The following is a 20,232-nucleotide window of genomic DNA, read 5'->3' as shown; positions in this document are numbered from 1 at the left end:
CTTAATGTTTCTTTTAACTTTTTTATTATTTTATCTCTGTGTGGACATACATGCCTTAATGTCCTGTCACTTTGCTCCCCATATTATATATGAGAAACTAATCTATGGAAAAGAGCAAAAATAATATAGACGGCGGCACAAATTGAAGAAAAAGAGAAAATACACAGACTTTAATCCATATATTATGCTCCTGAATCACCTCAAAGGGAATTTTTACCCATTATATTTGCAATTCGAGACAGAATACAAAGAGTAGTTGCAGAAATCTTGTATAACTTTGCCCTAAAGCAACCAAATGGAGTTACACGGATAAACAGAAAAATATGACCACATATATCATACTGATATTAGCCTAATTGCATTGCATTGGAGAAGGAAATTAAACCCTACTCCTAATTCTATGCCCCATTTGTCAGGAAGTGAATGGCACTTAAAGACCCCGCCAATGCTGATAAATCTGAGCTGTTAAAGTGTAGGACTGAAATGCTCTATCATATCAGGAAGGTCTCAGGAATAGTGACAGAAGCTTTAGAGGCGGCTTGGCATTTGCAAATAAATCAAACAAAAGGCAAGGCCGGTCCTCAGATGGAGTCTGGGTCGTCTCCAGTAGAATGACCTTGGCTAACATAGTCTAAACTGGTTGCCAGGGATCCTGTCGGATCCAATCAGTGTTTTGTTCAGACGCAAAGACTTGGGATTTTTTTTTATTTATTTATTTATTTTGCTTGCCCAAGGAATTGCTGTTGGCTTTGTGTGGGGGGCTAATACAAGTCTAATACAATTTTGACTTATCACAGCGAATGTTTCATGAAAGCCGTATTTTCACCCCTGATAGTGAAAATAGAAAGATTCAATTTCCAGGAGTTTATTCCTTCCTGTAAGCACAGCAAGCTCTTTGATCTTAAATATGGATATCTTCAGAGGCAACGTTGTGAGAGCCGGAGCAAGAGTCTGATTAAACCATAAATTCCATAGCTGCTCCTCACATGGATAAACTAAATTATGATCATATAAATAAAATTAAGGATGATGTATGTATATATATATATATATATATATATATATATATATATATATATACCCACGCATCCCTGTGCATGCATCCGGGTACTCCGGTTTCCTCCCACAGTCCAAAAACATGACTGTCAGGTTAATTGGCCTCTCTAAAATTGTCCCTAGGTGTGAGTGTGTGTGTGCATGGTTGTTTGTCCTGTGTGTCTCTGTGTTGCCCTGCGACAGACTGGCGACCTGTCCAGGGTGACCCCGCCTCTCGCCCAGAACGTTAGCTGGAGATGGGCACCAGCAACCCTCCCAACCCCACTGAGGGACAAGGGTGAAAGAAAATGGATGGATATATATATCCATCCATTTTCTATATATATAATTACTACTCTAAAAAAATGCATACTTTCTTGTATTCACAGAAGTATATAACGATATGCATATAAACCAAAGATTCTGTTAATTGAATGCATCCAGTTCAGTAACATTTTTTTCTATCTCCTTTAAGATTCCACACCAAAAAGGAAAGGTTCTTAGACTTGTTCTAACATTCCCAAAAAAATAAAAGTCCAGCAACCTGCTAGGTTGTTGCTAAGCACTCCATCTAGTCCATATCCTCCATCACAGACCACATGTAGTGAACACCAGATGTCCAACAATCATCTATTAGTGTCCTTAGTATGAGAGGCTTCAGCAAATGTGTCGTACACATCCATCACCTTAGCTGTATTCAGAGCAGAACAGAAATCAAGATAGTTTGTGATAAAGGAGATTTGGCAAAAGGCAGGAACACAAGGGCTACCAATAATTATGGTTCATAGGATTTCGCTTGAAGAAAGTGATGAGCATTAAAATATTTCAAAGGACCGTGGCTTCAGTGGTTGCACAAACAAAATCTCAAGCATTGGAGAAATTTCGACAGACGGTGCAAAGAAAGTTCTGGTAGGTCACAAGAAGGTTTAAGAAAACCTTTTAGTGACTGAAAAAGGAAACACTGTAACTGTTTCAAGAAATATGCTTTGGAGTGGGGTCGCTGTGGCTCTGGACTGAGGGTGCCTCTGGGCTGCAGAGGAAGGAATCTCCTCAATCCAGTCCCTATATCCTCCTTATCCTCCTACTCAGGAGAAAGTGGTCCAATCACAATGGCAGAGAAAGTGAAAAAGCTCCTTAGCAGGCAGTAAACCAGATGTGAGTGAGAATCTGAGATGCTCCAGTCACTTTAGAGCTGTCTTTGTTAAGAACCCTTCAATGTTGCATGGAGGACTGGAAGAAAAAAAACCTGGTGAAGTGGAGACTTGTGGTCCCAATATTTCACGCTGTCACTGATCTTGTTTGTGGACGGACTCATCTGAAGGCATGTGATGGAGATGAGGGTGTCTGGTTTGAGAATCTCAGGGTTTTATCTTTCCGTGGACGATGATGTTCTGTTCGCTTCTTCGGGCCATAACGTGTACGGTATCGACTCATGGCTGAGTGTGAAGCAGCTGGACGGGGCGTAGGCTCATTTAAGTGTAGAGGTCATGGTTTCTGACCTCAAGTGCCTGAGCTTAAATCCGTTGGTGTCTCGTTAATGATTAATGTTAGAATCGAGTGGGACATGGACACATGGTTTTGACTGAAGTGGATTAAAAAAGAAAAAGTAAAGTGTTGTTCTAATTGTGTGAAATGTGACAAATGGTTTTCTATTGAACTTAACATTGCACTTAGCAAATCAAGTGTTTGATGGCATATCATGGATTTTAGCAATTTGAAACGATAAGATAATGTAATTTGTACCGCATCTGTATTGACAATAAAAGTGATGACATTGGTTTTATTGAGTAATAAGAGTATTTTTTTTTTTTTGGAAAACACATCCTTTTGCAAGGTCACTTGTTTTTGTAACTGCAACTTTACTTTTTTTTTTAGCAATTTCATTTCTCTTTGGTGAAAGGAGGGGAAAAAAGTGTACAATTTCTTTAACAAAAAAATATTTAGCACACCTGGGCGTTCTACTTGTCAAAATTGAGTGACAGACATAATAGCAGACCAACTCCTTTATGCTTCTGCTATGTAAATTTGAGCGGTACACAGCTTGAGGCTTACCAAACACCTCATTAACAAAGGATGAATGATGGTGTTCATTAAGGAGGGGCTTCAGCTGTGCAGATTTGCATTAACTGATGTGGCTGAAATCAGAATACTTGCAGGAATTGCAGCACTTCAAAAGACAGAAACAAAGAATAAATTATTTGCGTCACTGCGCAAAGAATAGAAATAGTAAAGTTGTTCAAGTGAATGTTAATATATCTCTTGTTAATCGAACAGAAATAAACTTTTTGTTGAAGCATTTGTAAATGTGGTTGAAAACTGAGTAAGTAGAAAGAACATCCATAGATGTCCAAACAGGTTTGGAAAAATGATAGTTGGTTTGAGTGTCAGAGTGTCTTTTTTTTGTCTTTTTTTTACCTCCAAAGCCTCTAGCTTTGTTGTGTGACACACCCTGTTTGCTGCTGCTTTTCAGAAGACATAGCTGTGCTGCTGTCAATCAAACAGAACCCATACGGGGTGGAAAGTACATGCTAACAGTGACGTCCACTTTGTCCTTAGCTAGAGCCGTTAAGCCAGGCGGAACCGGGAACCTTTAAACAAATTACGTCATTACAAACTGACAGCATTTCTGTGACTGTTTCTATCATGGAAGTAGTCACAAATATGAGTCAATGTAGCCAAGGGCGTAGGAACAAGTTTATCATTGGGGGGGGGACACATATTGGAAACTTGAAATATCCGTAAATATCTTGAGCAAAAAAGTCAAACAATGGTGTCAACATGTTTACTCTAATCTGACCCCTTGTAACGAGTAATCTAACGTGTTACTATTTACAATCCAATAATCAGATTAAAATTATGTATCCAAGTTACGTATTTGTGATTATTTTTAGAAAACACATATTGTTGCTTTCTTCTTTTTCCTTGGGGAGATACGTTTCATGTGTAACACCAGCGACACAAACGTAAACGATGGAGGGAAAAGAGATGCACATTTTCTAGCTGATGGATGAATTTTTCATTGAGTGATCAAATTACTCTTTCAAAGTAACTATGCCATCCATGGCAATAAACTAACTACACTACATGTCATATGTGTGTAGACCTGTCACAATAACAAATGTAGATTTTTGATAAACAATATTATTGTTGTTTTTAGACCATTTTTAAGTAATAAATGTTAATGGAAAAATTATAATGCAAGAACACAATATGAAAGATCAGTAAACTTTAAATTATAACGAACATTTAACACTGCAACTGGAAGGCATTTCAAATATCCAAAATAAATGAACAAAACGACAAATAAAAGGAATTTTGAAGTCTTTGTAAATAAAATGTTCCTTCAAAAATAGGTTTAGCTGAGACCAAAGCACCAACCTGAAAGCTTTTATCATACAGTTTTTGGTAGAAAGAGAGAGAAATAAAAAGAGAAGTGATAAATCATGCCAATGGAAATTATTGAATTTGTTTTCATTTATCATGAGCACGGAGCTCGGTTCATTGTGCGCGTTGAAGCGGACACGCAGCGGCACGAGCTGACGCCGCCGCATGCGCAGCGTGTCGCAGCGCCTCGTGCATCTCTGGATCTTTGCAACTCGGTGTGGATCACGCGCGCCGCTCTCCCAGGCGGCTCCAATGTAAACCTCAACTATAAACGCCATATCGCTGTCTTGGCTCAAAAACGCGAACTGTTACAACCGCGACCATAACTCAGCCTTCAGGAGAGTCAAAAGGAGATGAAAGCTCAGCGGCTGGGCTGGTTTATAATCAGTGAACTCACACATTGTGATTAACATTAGAGTTGCTACCTGTAACTATCCTGGCTCCCTGGCTGGGCTGGCAGTTTTGGCGGGTCTGAATCGCTGCCAACAAAAAACTCCGCTTCATCTCCAAGACGACTAACAAAATATGTGTCCAGTTTTTGGCTTTTCCTTGCTCTCTTTTTTCCATCCTTCTCACTTTGCCGCTCCATGGAGCTCCAGTCCATTTCAAAAGAGCAGAACAAATTTTATGTTTTTTGAACAATAACCATTTTTGTTGCTAAGAGATGAGTATGTTTACTGGTAACCAAGAGCCACGAAGTGAACTTCAGATTATTACTTTTGCAAAATTTGCCAACGGTAAATGTCTTATCTAATCAGGTAAGCGTTATTTCGAAAGAGCTTTTGTTTTATAAACTACTTGTTATTAATTTGGTTTTAAGAGATAAGCGGGTTTTTTTCTGGTAACGAACTGCCACGAAGTATAAATCGAGATTTTTACTTTTGAGTTGAATGTGTGTTTAGTATGTATATATTAGCCACTAATGACAAAAAAAGTAACTTTTCTGCAAAATTCACCAACTGCACAATTCTTGTTAGTGTATAATAAGGTGTATTTCAAAAGAGCGGGAGAAACATTATATTTTTTTATCAATAAGAATTTTTGTTGCTACGCTGTTAATCTGTTGCTTAGAGATGATCGCGTTTTCTGGTAACCAAGTTCCACAAAGTTCCATAAAGTAAACATCTGAGAGAGAGCAGAAGAAATCCTATGTTTTTTGAACAATAACAATTTTTGTTGCAAATCTGTTGCTAAGAGATGAGTGTGTTTACTGGTAACCAAGAGCCACGAAGTGAACTTCAGATTTTTACTTTAGCGAAATTTGCCAACGGTAAATGTCTTGTATCTAATCAGGTAAGCGTTATTTCGAAAGAGCTTTTGTTTTATAAACTACTTGTTATTAATTTGGTTTTAAGAGATAAGCGGGTTTTTTTCTGGTAACGAACTGCCACGAAGTATAAATCGAGATTTTTACTTTTGAGTTGAATGTGTGTTTAGTATGTATATATTTGCCACTGATGACAAAAAAAAAAAAAACTTTTCTGCAAAATTCACCAACTGCACAATTCTTGTTAGTGTAAAATAAGTCGTATTTCAAAAGAGCGGAAGACACATTATATTGTTTATCAATAAGAATTTTTGTTGCTACGCTGTTAATCTGTTGCTAAGAGATGATCGCGTTTTCTGGTAACCAAGTTCCACACAGTTCCATAAAGTAAACATCTGAGAGACAGCAGAAGAAATCCTATGTTTTTTGAACAATAACAATTTTTGTTGCTAATCTGTTGCTAAGAGATGAGTATGTTTACTGGTAACCAAGAGCCACAAAGTGAACTTCAGATGTTTACTTTTGCCAAAGTAAAAATCAAAAAGCAGAGCACAAACATTTCTAATGTCCACATTAAAAGTAGGCTTTTTCCTAAAATAAGCTTTTTAGATATTTTGTTTATTTATTAACCATGTTTAGCACACTGAATGGAGGAAGTCAATGTAAGACAACATGCTAGTTATAGCCCACATGCCACTGGCTGCATTTAGGCTAATATTACCATTATTTGATCTCGATATTGCCTAATGTTTTGTGATACAAAGTATAGGCTACAGAACAAAGACAGAAATATTTACAGAAAGAGATGTTTAAGCAGAATCATTGCAAAGGCAGAACTGAGAAAAAAAAACATTTATCTTAAACTCCTAGAACTGGCTTTAATTCTTGAGTTAAAGGAATTCTATTAAAAAACAGAAACACCTGCTTTAAAAGCAGACTTAAAATGTTCCTGTATCATCTGATATAGTTCGGACAAGTTCAGATCTGATATCACTTGCCTTGTTAAATTTCCTGTTCCCAAGTTCTCTGACGAGGCCCAGAAATTTGATAATGAGTCAGATTTCTAAGCTTTAAAATGTTATCAGAAAGGTAGAAAGTTTGCAAATTATTTTCCTTACACTTTACAGTTATGCAGCACTTTGTGTTGATCTGAAGTAATTATCTTTGTTGTAAAATATCTTGGAATTTGTGGCTGCAGCATTGCAAATGCTAGAAATAGTTATGGGATGTGAGCACTTCTGCACATCATGGTGCTTGTTAGAGAGCCCTAAATATTGTATGTTCATGTTGTTTCCTCAGTTACTCAACATATACTGTTACAGAAACTCACAGTTTCAGTGTTGGGGTCACATTGTATTTGGGAAATGTTTGATAGTTGTGCACATAAGAAAAAAAAAAAGTATTTTACTGCTAGGTGAAACGCTAGTTAAAATCAAACCTACTTGGAGATACTCAGACAATGTGTATATTTATTTATTCATATTTATATAAATTCCCTTCTCACCTTCCGCAGGTGGACTCTTTCATCCTCTGAGCTCGGGTCGTCTACCAGAGGCCTGGGAGCTTGAGGGTTCTGCGCAGTATCTTGGCTGTGCCTAGAACCTGACATTTCCAGACTGAGATGCCTGATGCTGTTCCTGGGATCTGTTTTAGCCACTGCTTCAGTTTGGGGGTGACTGCCCCGAGGGCCCCGATGACGACAGGCACTACCACAGGTCCCTGCGCTCCTTGGCCCTGTAGACGCAGGGTGAATCCTAGCAACCTGCGGCCTCTTTGCCGGGAGCACCGGACGCCACCTGATGGTGTAGACCCGCGTATTTCTGGCAGGATCGGTTTGGTAAATGCCAGGTCACTGACAAATAAAACTTTGGTCATTAGGGATTTCTTTTTCTGTTATTGATTGGATGTTTTATTAACAGAATCATGGACAAGTGGTTTGGTGACGCCAGCATTTTTAATGAACTTGTACCTTGGAACTGCGTCTATTTTAGTGCTCCAAGGATGTCGGGGTCCGGTGGAGGTATAGTGACCGTCTTTAAAAGCAGTTTTACTTGTAAACAGTTGCCTCTGGCCTCGTTTAGTAGCTTTGAGATCAGCCTATTTGAACTCGGCAGCTCTCACACTGTGCTGTGTGCGGCGGTCTATCAGCCACCAAAGTACAACAAAAACTTTATAAATGACTTTTCTGATTTCCTGGCTGATATGCCACGAGTTCTCATTGTTGGTGATTTTAATATTCATGTCTGTCGTCCTACTTCACCTATGGCTCAGTCATTTCTTAATGTTATCGATACTTTTAATTTTGTGCAGTCTGTGACTGGTGCTACCCATAAGCATGGTCACAGTCTTGATCTGGTTTTATCTTATGGTCTACCAGTTTGTAATTTAGTGATTGGTGACTCATTATTTTCAGACCATATTTCAGACCATTTATTTGAGATAACGCTGTCTTGTGCTAAAGCTAAAGCATGTGCTGCAGCTTGGTTCTATCGTGTTCTTAACCCTTCTACTGCTGGTCAGTTTTCTTCTGTTTTTAATCAATTTATTGGTGTATAAAGTGCTTCATAAATAAAGTTGGTATGGGATGGTATGGTACTGTGGTCTTCACCTTCCAGGCCTTTTCCAGTTCCTCTCTGAGGCCCTGGTATTTCTCCAGTTTCTTGTGCTCATTTTTCCTGATGTTGTAGTCACTTGGTACTGCTACATCCACCACAACGGCTTTCCTCTGTTATTTATTCACCACCACAATGTCCGGTTGGTTCGCCATTACCATTTTGTCTGTCTGGATCTGGAAGTTCCACAGGATCTTAGCTTGGTTATTCTCCACCACCTTTGGGGGTGTTCCACACTTTGATCTTACAGTCCATATTCTGCAGATGTTCCTGTACACTATGCCTGCTACTTGGTTATGTCGTTCCATGTACGCTTTCCCTGCCAGCATCTTGCACCCTGCTGTTATGTGCTGGACTGTCTCAGGGGCCTCCTTGCACAACCTACACCTTGGGTCCTGTCTGGTGTGGTAGATCTGAGCCTCTATTGCTCTGGTGTTTAGGGCCTGTTCCTGTTCAGCCAGGATGAGTGCCTCTGTGCTGTCCTTGAGTCCAGCTTTCTCCAGCCATTGGTAGGATTTCCTGATATCAGCCACTTCAGTTATTTGTCGGTGGTTCATCCCATGAAGGGCCTGGCCTCCCATGATGGTACCTCCAGCACCTCATCCTCTGTTCCCCATTGTCTGAGACATTTATTGAGCACATCGTCTATTGAGACCTTGTCCTTGGTGTATTTATGGATCTTGGATGTTTCATCCTGGACAGTGGCTCTCATACTCACTAGTCCTCTGTCTCTTTCCTTGCGGCTAGTCTCAGGGTGCTGAATTTGGGGTGGGACCCTCCATGCATGGTTAGTAGCTTCTGAGTCTTAACATCCTTGATGTTCATCTCCTCCTTTGGCCAGCTAATTATTTATTTATTTATTTTTATTTCTAACAGACAGAAAATACAATCAAGAAAGAAAAAAATAAAATAAAATAAAATGAAACAGACTACAGAAATAAGAGGTAAAACAAATTATTATGCCCAAGTGACATGCAAATTTTATATTTTCTGTTTGAAAAGGAGCAGGTAGAAGATATAATCTTATAATGTAATATAATCAATTAACTATCAAAACATCAAAACGAGACAACTTGTTTCCATTTTACATGACATTTAAAGATGTCCCATTATTTAAACACTAATTATATCATCAATAGTATTTACAGACTTTAAAACAGTCATCTTATAGAACATATTTTGCAATAAGCTGCTTTGTAATCAGTTTTTTAAGCTGGTTTATATTTCTACTTTTTTGAACTCATCATTCAATCCATTCTATACATCTACTCCACGCACCGATAAACAAAACCTCTGCATGGTTGTTCTAATACATTGTTTTTTAAAATGTCCTTCACCTCTTAAATTATAACCGCCCCCTCTGTCACAAAACATTTTCTGTATATTGAGTGGAAGTTGCTGATTTCTGACCTTAAACATAAATTGTACAGTTTTAATATTTCAGTATTCTGGGACCTTGTTGCTCAGCTTGGGTTCCCAAAAGTTCAGTTTTGGGCCCACTCCTCTTTTTACTGTACATACGTTTATCTCCTCCTTTCGCCAGCTGATTATTCCTGCAGGGTCTCTGATTACTGGTAAGGAGTAGCTGTTTATTGCACGGATCTTGTTCTTGCCATTAAGCTGGCTTCTTAGGACTTGCCTTATTCGTTGGAGGTATTTGGCTGTGGCTTCTTTCCTTGTGACCTCATTCAGGTTGCCATTTGCTTGTGGTATTCCCAGGTACTTGTAACTGTCCTCAATGTCTGCTATTGTTCCTTCTGGGAGTGAGACCCCTTCTGTGTGGACGACCTTCCCTCCATCCGACCACACTTCTCTAGTCCAAATAACATCCCAATGTCAGTGCTGTAGATCCTGGTGGTGTGTATTAGTGAGTCGATGTCTCGCTCGCTCTTGGCGTGCAGCTTAATGTCATCCATGTAGAGGAGGTTTAGGGTAACATTAATGGTGGCCCCATTCTTGAGTCGGTATCCGTAGCCAGTCTTGTTGGTGATTTGGCTGAGGGGGTTCAGATGCAGAACAGCAGTGGACACTTGTGCAAGTGGTTTGCAGTTTGCATTATATATAAATAAAAAAATAAAATAAAAAAACAAAACTTCAACTGCAAACCAATTGTGCAAGTGGTTTGCAGTATATATTTAAAAAAATAAAATAAAATAAATAAATAAATAAATAAAAAACTGCCCTGCGACAGACTGTTGACCTGTCCACGGTGACCCCGCCTCTCGCCCGAACGTTAGCTGGAGATAGGCACCAGCAACCCTCCCAACCCCACTAAGGGACAAGGGTGTAAGAAAATGGATAGATGGATAAAAACTGCAACTGCAAACCAATTGTGCAGTTTGCAGTATATATACATTAAAAAATAAATAAATAAATAAATAAAAATAAAAAAAACCTGCAACTGCAAACCACTTGCACAAGTGTTAATCAAATGGGGCAGAAATCAAAAACTCTGGAAAGAATCATAATTCTTCCCAGGAAACTCTCTGCCCCGCTGCTGTTCTGCATAGGTCTGAATCCCCTCAGCCAAATCATCAACGCGAGCCATCCCGTCCTTCCAAACAGACTCCAGGATGGTGGCTCATGGGATCCTCCCGGTCAGAGCCGTCATGCACTCCCGCAACATCTGCCCCCGACCCGGAGTCGGTTAGGCACCTTCGGTGGGAGTGCAGAGCTGCTGTGGACCTGTGGGCAAAGGCCGGCTCCTTACAATTCCCATACTTGCCAGCAAGGGGGGTCCTCGACACGCAGCTAGTGCTGCATGGGGTGAGCCACCGGAAAACATAAAAAAAGGGCATCATGGAGATGTGGCTCACCCTAGCCACCATATGGACCTCCAGAAACCTGCTGGTAAGCAGGCGCAGGCAGATGCCCACCCACGTTTCTGTGATCCGAATGGTGGAAACAAAAGAAAAACATAGAGCTACAGGTGACACGCCTGTAGCTCAAGGACACAGGCATAAAGAAGAATCGCCTGCGCCTCTTTGGACGAAGGAGCCGGCGCTCCACAGACAGAGGTCCCAGCAGCAGCGGCCTGGCTCTCCGGGTGAGGCATGTGGGAAGGAGCATTGAGGGAGGAAAGCCCCTCTGAGCTCTATCACTGTTTGGAAGAACGGGATGGCTCCAAACTTCAACCAGACTGGCCACGAATACCGACACAAAAATGCAGCCACCAAAAGTCTCCTCCTCTACATGGATGGCATCAAGCTGTACGCCAAAAGCGAGCGAGACATCGACTCACTGATCCGCACCACCAGGACCTACAGCACTGACATTGGGATGTCATTCGGACTAGAGAAGTGTGGCAGATGATTACAAAGAGAGGGAAGGTCATCCACACAGAAGAGGTCTCACTCCCGGAAGGAACAATAGCAGACATTGAGGACAGTTACAAGTACCTGGGAATACCACAAGCAAATGGCAACCTGAATGAGGTCACAAGGAAAGGAGCCACAGCCAAATACGAGGGGCTACCCAAAAGTTTACACAATGACGCTGCTGCACGCGCAGTTTTTGTAGTACACAATTCTGCCGCTAGGTATTTGTTCAACCACGCCTTCTCAATCATTGTGCCAAGCGGCGTTGATGTGGAAGGTTTCATCTACCTGCATTGAATTTTCTTGTAAGAGTCGTTTTGTCCAGCCGTCGTTTTTCTTCATGGAGAAGTTCTATGAGCAGCGCGGCTGAAGCTTTGCTTCCTGCTCGGGAAAAAATCATCGGAAACCGTTCAAATGTTAAATGTTAAATACCGCTTACAAGGATGACGCTATGTGTCAAGCTCAAGTTTACTCGTGGTTCACCCGCTTTAAAAATGGTGAAATGTCAATTGATGATCAACCGCTTTTTTCCGGAGCAGGAAGCAAAACTTCACAGCTCTGCTGTGAAGCCGGAAAAAAGGTGTTGATCATCAATTGACATTTCACCATTTTTAAAGGGGGTGAACCATGAGTAAACTTGAGCTTGACACATAGCGTCATCCTTGTAAGCGGTCTTCAACATTTGAACGGTTTCCGATGCTTTTTTTCCCGAGCAGGAAGCAAAGCTTCAGCCGCGCGCTGCTCATAGAACTTCTCCATGAAGAAAACGACGGCTGGACAAAACGGCTCTTACAAGAAAATTCACTGCGGGTAGATGAAACCTTCCAGCACACTGATTGAGAAGGCGTGGTTGAACAAATACCTAGAGTAGCGGTTCTCAACGTGGGCGGTACCGCCCCCAGGGGCGTTCAGAGGACGGCAGGGGGCGCTGGCGGACATTTTTACAAAAGGGGGGCGCTGAGATGCCTTTGGGGGGCGTTTGGTCGGAGGTAAACTTTACACCTTAAATCCACAACAATACCAGTTTAGACTTTGAGCAACTTGGTAAAACTCTATTGTGAAACATTAAAACATGCTTGGCTGCAACTGTATCGATGGCAGCTCTTCTTCTATTCAGTGTTTGTAGCTTCATGGCGCAGCTCCGCTCCGCATCAGTTCAGCGTTACACCAGCTGATGACGCTGCTGTGATTCACTTTGTCTGGTATTTATGTAGGCTACATATGTTTTGGCAGTTCTGTAATCATGTCAAAGCAGCAACTTATATTAAAAAGTGTTTTATTTCCATTTGAAAGCTGCCCGCTTCCATGGAAGGACAACAGAAAACCGCTCTTATAAACATGTAATTACTAAAATCACGATGCCCTCACTTTGTATCCCTCTGAAAAATGAACCCATTTAAATAAAGAAATCCCTCCACGGGTGATACCACGATAGAGAGCGTTCATTTTATAGCGTTAACACGGTGCTGTAAGTGGTCCGACATGAAACGGGTTTGATGGAACAACGGTACCAGCACTTTTAAATTTCAATAATCAGAATATCGAAATTGTTTCCGTTAAAAGGTTTATGTCAGTCTGCCTTTTCACCATCGATATTTTTCCCGACCGCCCTGCACCTTAGGGAGTTTTTTAAAAAAAACGCCGCGCACATTGCGCAAAATTCTGAAACGAGAAGCAGGCAAAACCGAGCGACGAACTAGATGTGAATTATGGCATAAAAACAGAGAATTCGACGCTGAACAGTGAAAAATCAACACATGATATGAAACACATGACGATTAGGAGGCGCAGCAGGTGATGAGTGAAAATTACTGGTGGTCAATAAACGATAAAATAAATCTAGCAACAGGAAAGAAACTAAAGTGGACATAGCAATAAACCAAGAGAGGATAATACTAATCAAATGAAACTAAATGGAAATGAATGAAGAACAAAATGCAAGAATAAACTAAGAAACTAAAGTAAATACAGAGGAATAAAATTGTATGGCAAGACGTTTCGAGCAATAATTAATACAGAGACTGTATGGCAAGAATAAACAGACACTATTTCCAGATAAAAGGTAGAATAATATTGTTGAAGTGCCATGGGCAGGGGCACAACTACACATTATTCAGGTGGATGCGAAAACATAAATCGGCACAACCCCACAAAGGAGCGTAGAACATCAGCCGCCTCCCAGACGCCGATACATTTAGGGCAGAACTCGCTACATTTACCCCATTATGTGCGCGAGGTGAAGGAGCGTAAGGCGCGCTGAAGTGTACGGGAAAACATAATCGGTGCGCCGATTCAAAACATCTAAAATAGTGATATATAACATTAATAATAAAATAATTGTCAGTGCAAAATAGCCAACAAATTCTTTGGGGGGCGGTGAGGGACCTGGATAAAGGCTAGGGGGGCGCTGGCCCGAAAAAGGTTGAGAAACACTGACCTAGAAGCAGAATCGTGTACTACAAAAACTGCGTGTGCAGCAGCGTCATTCTGGAACTTTTGGAACTTCTGGAAACGTATCCATACCTTCACTGCACTAATGTAATTTTTTTGTTTTGTTGGGTTTCCTAGAAAACACATGACATTGGGTAGCTTAATTATGATCATTCTTAGTTGTTTGACTCCTAAGGATGTTTAAGAGTTTAGAAATTCAATCTTCTAGACATAAGAGAAGTCAATTTAAAATGAACTTTAATGTGTGTAAAAGACTCATGTGTTGTCTCTGCCTGGCAGAGCTTTCCATCCAGATTTGCTTCATGATTGATTGTCCTGCAAGCTCTCTGTATTGTGCATAATTTATAAATAAACCTGATTGAGTGATTTTACCTGAACAGTGCTTGGTAAGTTTTTTTCCACAACAATGGACAAAAACATTAAAGGCTCTCAAGTAAAAGGCGTGGCTAATGTTGGACCCATGAGCCCATGCTAACATTAGCATATTAGCCTGCAAAGACTTTTATGCGTCATCTTTTCAAAGAACAATTTACCTGTAACCATATATGCGAGTAGTGAAGGCATACATGACACATGAAAATATACTGAAGACGAATAACTCACCTTTAAAGAAGCTCTGTTTCTTCCAATGGAAGCTTCCTGCACTTTACTGCAGGAAGCACCACTGAGCTGAAGCATTCACTCCAGTGACAAAAACAGTAAAATCCAGTTTACTCAAAATAATGTAGTCTTGTACTTTTCTCAGGCCAAACATGTACATTGCTCACATTACTTGAGTTGAATAAATTTAGTGAGACTTGAGTAAAGCATACAAACCTAATTTAAGTAAGAACAGGTATTGCCTTTTAGAATGTTCTAGGCAAGGGCGTAGGAACGAGTCTGTCATTGGGGGCGACGCATATCGAAAACCTGACAGATCAGTAAATAGCTTGAGCAGAAATGTCAAACAATTATGCCATCAACACATCAGTAATGCGTTACTCTAATCTGACCCTTGTTTCAGTAACAAGTATTCTAACACGTTACTATTTACAATCCAATAATCAGGATTCCAGGATGAACACTCACTTTAGCATTTGCCTCACAACTAGCAAGCTACATACTCTGGTAGCACAGACAGGCTACCAGATTCTTATATATCTTATTGGTCAAAAGACATTTGATTATTGGTCAAAATGCACTGATATAAATTGACTTGCAGTTGAACTGGTTCTACTTCTTTCTAAAACCAAAGTAAAAAACAAATAATAAAATAGGACTCTGCAGTTTTAAACTCAATACAACAGTTTGACCAACAAAAATAAAATCTAAAAAACAAGTTTTGTTCTTCTTGAACAACTCTCTACATCAGTGCAACAATTTGATCTACAAAATAAATAAAAATGATACTTTTCACGTCTAACAGACCTTTAGCTCCTCACTGTTAACTCAGTCTCACTTTCCAGCTCTGCATTCAGTAACTTACCAAACATGAGCTATAAAAAACACTGAAGCAAAAAGCCTAAATGTTTTTATTCTCCTGTCATTTTCAGCCGTAAACATTTAACTAAAATATCTAGTTATGTGTTTCTGTCTCTGCCTCCCTCTGACTCTCTGCAGCCTGATGTTCCTGCATGGATTCATGGATTTACAACAGACACTACAGTAACTTACAGGATCAGAATGTGAACTAAATATAAAAAGCATGTTTTTATCATACAGAATGAGAATTTAAACGACTTCATTTTCAGATGTATACATTATTATACATCTCAACTTTACTTTGTAGCAAAAATTTTCACTAATTTATTTTTAAACCTCTCCTCAAGCACTTTTATTGTCTCATGTAATTAATATAATTTTTTAGATAATTAATATAATTAATTAATATACTTTTTATATCTTCACACTCTGAAACTCCACCTGGCTCTCCTATGCCTAATCTGGTCCTCTCATAATAAAATAATTTAGCTTATTTAAAAATTAAAAACAGTTCATACGTATTTCACTGCACTAAATGAAGACCTCACCAAGTACTCAATTAACTCAAATTGACTAATCTAAATCAAAACAAACTGACATCCCCCCCCCCCCCACATTCTCTGAACAGGAAAGATGGCCAGTCTCCCTACCCAAAAAGAATGTTCACCAAATGTCAAAGTAACTGAAATAAAGAACTGATACAAAATACATTTGAACTGAAAATAACATAATATCAATAATCAACATGGGATGGAACCCCTGGTCTCCATCACAGTGACTCATTATTTTCAGACCATATTTCAGACCATTTATTTGAGATAACGCTGTCTTGTGCTAAAGCTAAAGCTAAAGCATGTGCTGCAGCTTGGTTCTATCGTGTTCTTAACCCTTCTACTGCTGGTCAGTTTTCTTCTGTTTTTAATCAATTTATTGGTGTATAAAGTGCTTCATAAATAAAGTTGGTATGGGATGGTATGGTACTGTGATCTTCACCTTCCGGGCCTTTTCCAGTTCCTCTCTGAGGCCCTGGTATTTCTCCAGTTTCTTGTGCTCATTTTTCCTGATGTTGTAGTCACTTGTTATTGCTACATCCACCACAACGGCTTTCCTCTGTTATTTATTCACCACCACAATGTCCGGTTGGTTCGCCATTACCATTTTGTCTGTCTGGATCTGGAAGTTCCACAGGATCTTAGCTTGGTTATTCTCCACCACCTTTGGGGGTGTTCCACACTTTGATCTTACAGTCCATATTCTGCAGATGTTCCTGTACACTATGCCTGCTACTTGGTTATGTCGTTCCATGTACGCTTTCCCTGCCAGCATCTTGCACCCTGCTGTTATGTGCTGGACTGTCTCAGGGGCCTCCTTGCACAACCTACACCTTGGGTCCTGTCTGGTGTGGTAGATCTGAGCCTCTATTGCTCTGGTGTTTAGGGCCTGTTCCTGTTCAGCCAGGATGAGTGCCTCTGTGCTGTCCTTGAGTCCAGCTTTCTCCAGCCATTGGTAGGATTTCCTGATATCAGCCACTTCAGTTATTTGTCGGTGGTTCATCCCATGAAGGGCCTGGCCTCCCATGATGGTACCTCCAGCACCTCATCCTCTGTTCCCCATTGTCTGAGACATTTATTGAGCACATCGTCTATTGAGACCTTGTCCTTGGTGTATTTATGGATCTTGGATGTTTCATCCTGGACAGTGGCTCTCATACTCACTAGTCCTCTGCCTCTTTCCTTGCGGCTAGTCTCAGGGTGCTGAATTTGGGGTGGGACCCTCCATGCATGGTTAATAGCTTCTGAGTCTTTATATCCTTGATGTTCATCTCCTCCTTTGGCCAGCTAATTATTTATGTATTTATTTTTATTTCTAACAGACAGAAAAGACAATCAAGAAAGAAAAAAATAAAATAAAATAAAATGAAACAGACTACAGAAATAAGAGGTAAAACAAATTACTATGCCCAAGTGACAAGCAAATTTTATATTTTCTGTTTGAAAAGGAGCAGGTAGAAGATATAATCTTATAATGTAATATAATCAATTAACTGTCAAAACATCAAAACGAGACAACTTGTTTCCATTTTACATGACATTTAAAGATGTCCCATTATTTAAACACTAATTATATCATCAATAGTATTTACAGACTTTAAAACAGTCATCTTATAGAACATATTTTGCAATAAGCTCCTTTGTAATCAGTTTTTTAAGCTGGTTTATATTTCTACTTTTTTGAACTCATCATTCAATCCATTCTATACATCTACTCCACGCACCGATAAACAAAACCTCTGCATGGTTGTTCTAATACATTGTTTTTTAAAATGTCCTTCACCTCTTTAATTATAACCGCCCCCTCTGTCACAAAACATTTTCTGTATATTGAGTGGAAGTTGCTGATTTCTGACCTTAAACATAAATTGTACAGTTTTAATATTTCAGTATTCTGGGACCTTGTTGCTCAGCTTGGGTTCCCAAAAGTTCAGTTTTGGGCCCACTCCTCTTTTTACTGTACATACGTTTATCTCCTCCTTTCGCCAGCTGATTATTCCTGCAGGGTCTCTGATTACTGGTAAGGAGTAGCTGTTTATTGCACGGATCTTGTTCTTGCCATTAAGCTGGCTTCTTAGGACTTGCCTTATTCGTTGGAGGTATTTGGCTGTGGCTTCTTTCCTTGTGACCTCATTCAGGTTGCCATTTGCTTGTGGTATTCCCAGGTACTTGTAACTGTCCTCAATGTCTGCTATTGTTCCTTCTGGGAGTGAGACCCCTTCTGTGTGGACGACCTTCCCTCCATCCGACCACACTTCTCTAGTCCAAATAACATCCCAATGTCAGTGCTGTAGATCCTGGTGGTGTGTATTAGTGAGTCGATGTCTCGCTCGCTCTTGGCGTGCAGCTTAATGTCATCCATGTAGAGGAGGTTTAGGGTAACATTAATGGTGGCCCCATTCTTGAGTCGGTATCCGTAGCCAGTCTTGTTGGTGATTTGGCTGAGGGGGTTCAGATGCAGAACAGCAGTGGACACTTGTGCAAGTGGTTTGCAGTTTGCATTATATATAAATAAAAAAATAAAATAAAAAAACAAAACTTCAACTGCAAACCAATTGTGCAAGTGGTTTGCAGTATATATTTAAAAAAATAAAATAAAATAAATAAATAAATAAAAAACTGCCCTGCGACAGACTGGCGACCTGTCCACGGTGACCCCGCCTCTCGCCCGAACGTTAGCTGGAGATAGGCACCAGCAACCCTCCCAACCCCACTAAGGGACAAGGGTGTAAGAAAATGGATAGATGGATAAAAACTGCAACTGCAAACCAATTGTGCAGTTTGCAGTATATATACATTAAAAAATAAATAAATAAATAAATAAAAATAAAAAAAAACCTGCAACTGCAAACCACTTGCACAAGTGTTAATCAAATGGGGCAGAAATCAAAAACTCTGGAAAGAATCATAATTCTTTCCAGGAAACTCTCTGCCCCGCTGCTGTTCTGCATAGGTCTGAACCCCCTCAGCCAAATCATCAACGCGAGCCATCCCGTCCTTCCAAACAGACTCCAGGATGGTGGCTCATGGGATCCTCCCGGTCAGAGCCGTCATGCACTCCCGCAACATCTGCCCCCGACCCGGAGTCGGTTAGGCACCTTCGGTGGGAGTGCAGAGCTGCTGTGGACCTGTGGGCAAAGGCCGGCTCCTTACAATTCCCATACTTGCCAGCAAGGGGGGTCCTCGACACGCAGCTAGTGCTGCATGGGGTGAGCCACCGGAAAACATAAAAAAAGGGCATCATGGAGATGTGGCTCACCCTAGCCACCATATGGACCTCCAGAAACCTGCTGGTAAGCAGGCGCAGGCAGATGCCCACCCACGTTTCTGTGATCCGAATGGTGGTAACAAAAAGAAAAACATAGAGCTACAGGTGACATGCCTGTAGCTCAAGGACACAGGCACAAAGAAGAATCGCCTACGCCTCTTTGGACGAAGGAGCCGGCGCTCCACAGACAGAGGTCCCAGCAGCAGCGGCCTGGCTCTCCGGGTGAGGCAGGTGGGAAGGAGCAATGGGGGAGGAAAGCCCCTCTGAGCACCATCACTGTTTGGAAGAACGGGATGGCTCCAAACTTCAACCAGACTGGCCACGAATACCGACACAAAAATGCAGCCACCAAAAGTCTCCTCCTCTACATGGATGGCATCAAGCTGTATGCCAAGAGCGAGCGAGACATCGACTTACTGATCCGCACCACCAGGACCTACAGCACTGACATTGGGATGTCATTCGGACTAGAGAAGTGTGGCGGATGATTACAAAGAGAGGGAAGGTCATCCACACAGAAGAGGTCTCACTCCCAGAAGGAACAATAGCAGACATTGAGGACAGTTACAAGTACCTGGGAATACCACAAGCAAATGGCAACCTGAATGAGGTCACAAGGAAAGGAGCCACAGCCAAATACGAGGGGCTACCCAAAAGTTTACACAATGACGCTGCTGCACGCGCAGTTTTTGTAGTACACAATTCTGCCGCTAGGTATTTGTTCAACCACGCCTTCTCAATCATTGTGCCAAGCGGCGTTGATGTGGAAGGTTTCATCTACCTGCATTGAATTTTCTTGTAAGAGTCGTTTTGTCCAGCCGTCGTTTTTCTTCATGGAGAAGTTCTATGAGCAGCGCGGCTGAAGCTTTGCTTCCTGCTCGGGAAA

At 40.8% G+C, this 20,232-nt stretch overlaps 1 protein-coding gene and 1 long non-coding RNA gene across 4 annotated transcripts in view; one reads left to right on the top strand and one right to left on the bottom strand.

The window, feature by feature from the left end:
- The window catches only part of opcml (opioid binding protein/cell adhesion molecule-like), a 285,958-nt gene that overhangs the window by 185,998 nt on the left and 79,728 nt on the right, over positions 1 to 20,232 (bottom strand). The window contains exon 1 of one of the 3 annotated variants that reach the window (XM_081615738.1): positions 4,845 to 4,977. The exons of the other annotated variants lie outside the window; for them this stretch is intronic. Within the exon in view, the coding sequence (XP_081471864.1) occupies positions 4,845 to 4,923 (79 nt within the window). The 5' untranslated portion in view covers positions 4,924 to 4,977. Of the gene's footprint in view, positions 1 to 4,844; positions 4,978 to 20,232 lie in introns of those variants that run through there. 3 annotated transcript variants of the gene reach the window in all.
- LOC145554881 (uncharacterized) lies at positions 5,186 to 7,567 on the top strand. Its single transcript, XR_014090922.1, has 2 exons — positions 5,186 to 5,712; positions 7,200 to 7,567. It is a non-coding gene; the product is annotated as an uncharacterized LOC145554881 (long non-coding RNA).

The sequence above is a fragment of the Poecilia reticulata genome, chromosome 14 (assembly GCF_904066995.2).
Source record: "Poecilia reticulata chromosome 14, P_reticulata-male-v2, whole genome shotgun sequence".
NCBI lineage: Eukaryota > Metazoa > Chordata > Actinopteri > Cyprinodontiformes > Poeciliidae > Poecilia > Poecilia reticulata.
Note: the sequence above shows the minus strand (reverse complement) of the source record. Positions and strands in the feature narration are given on the sequence as shown.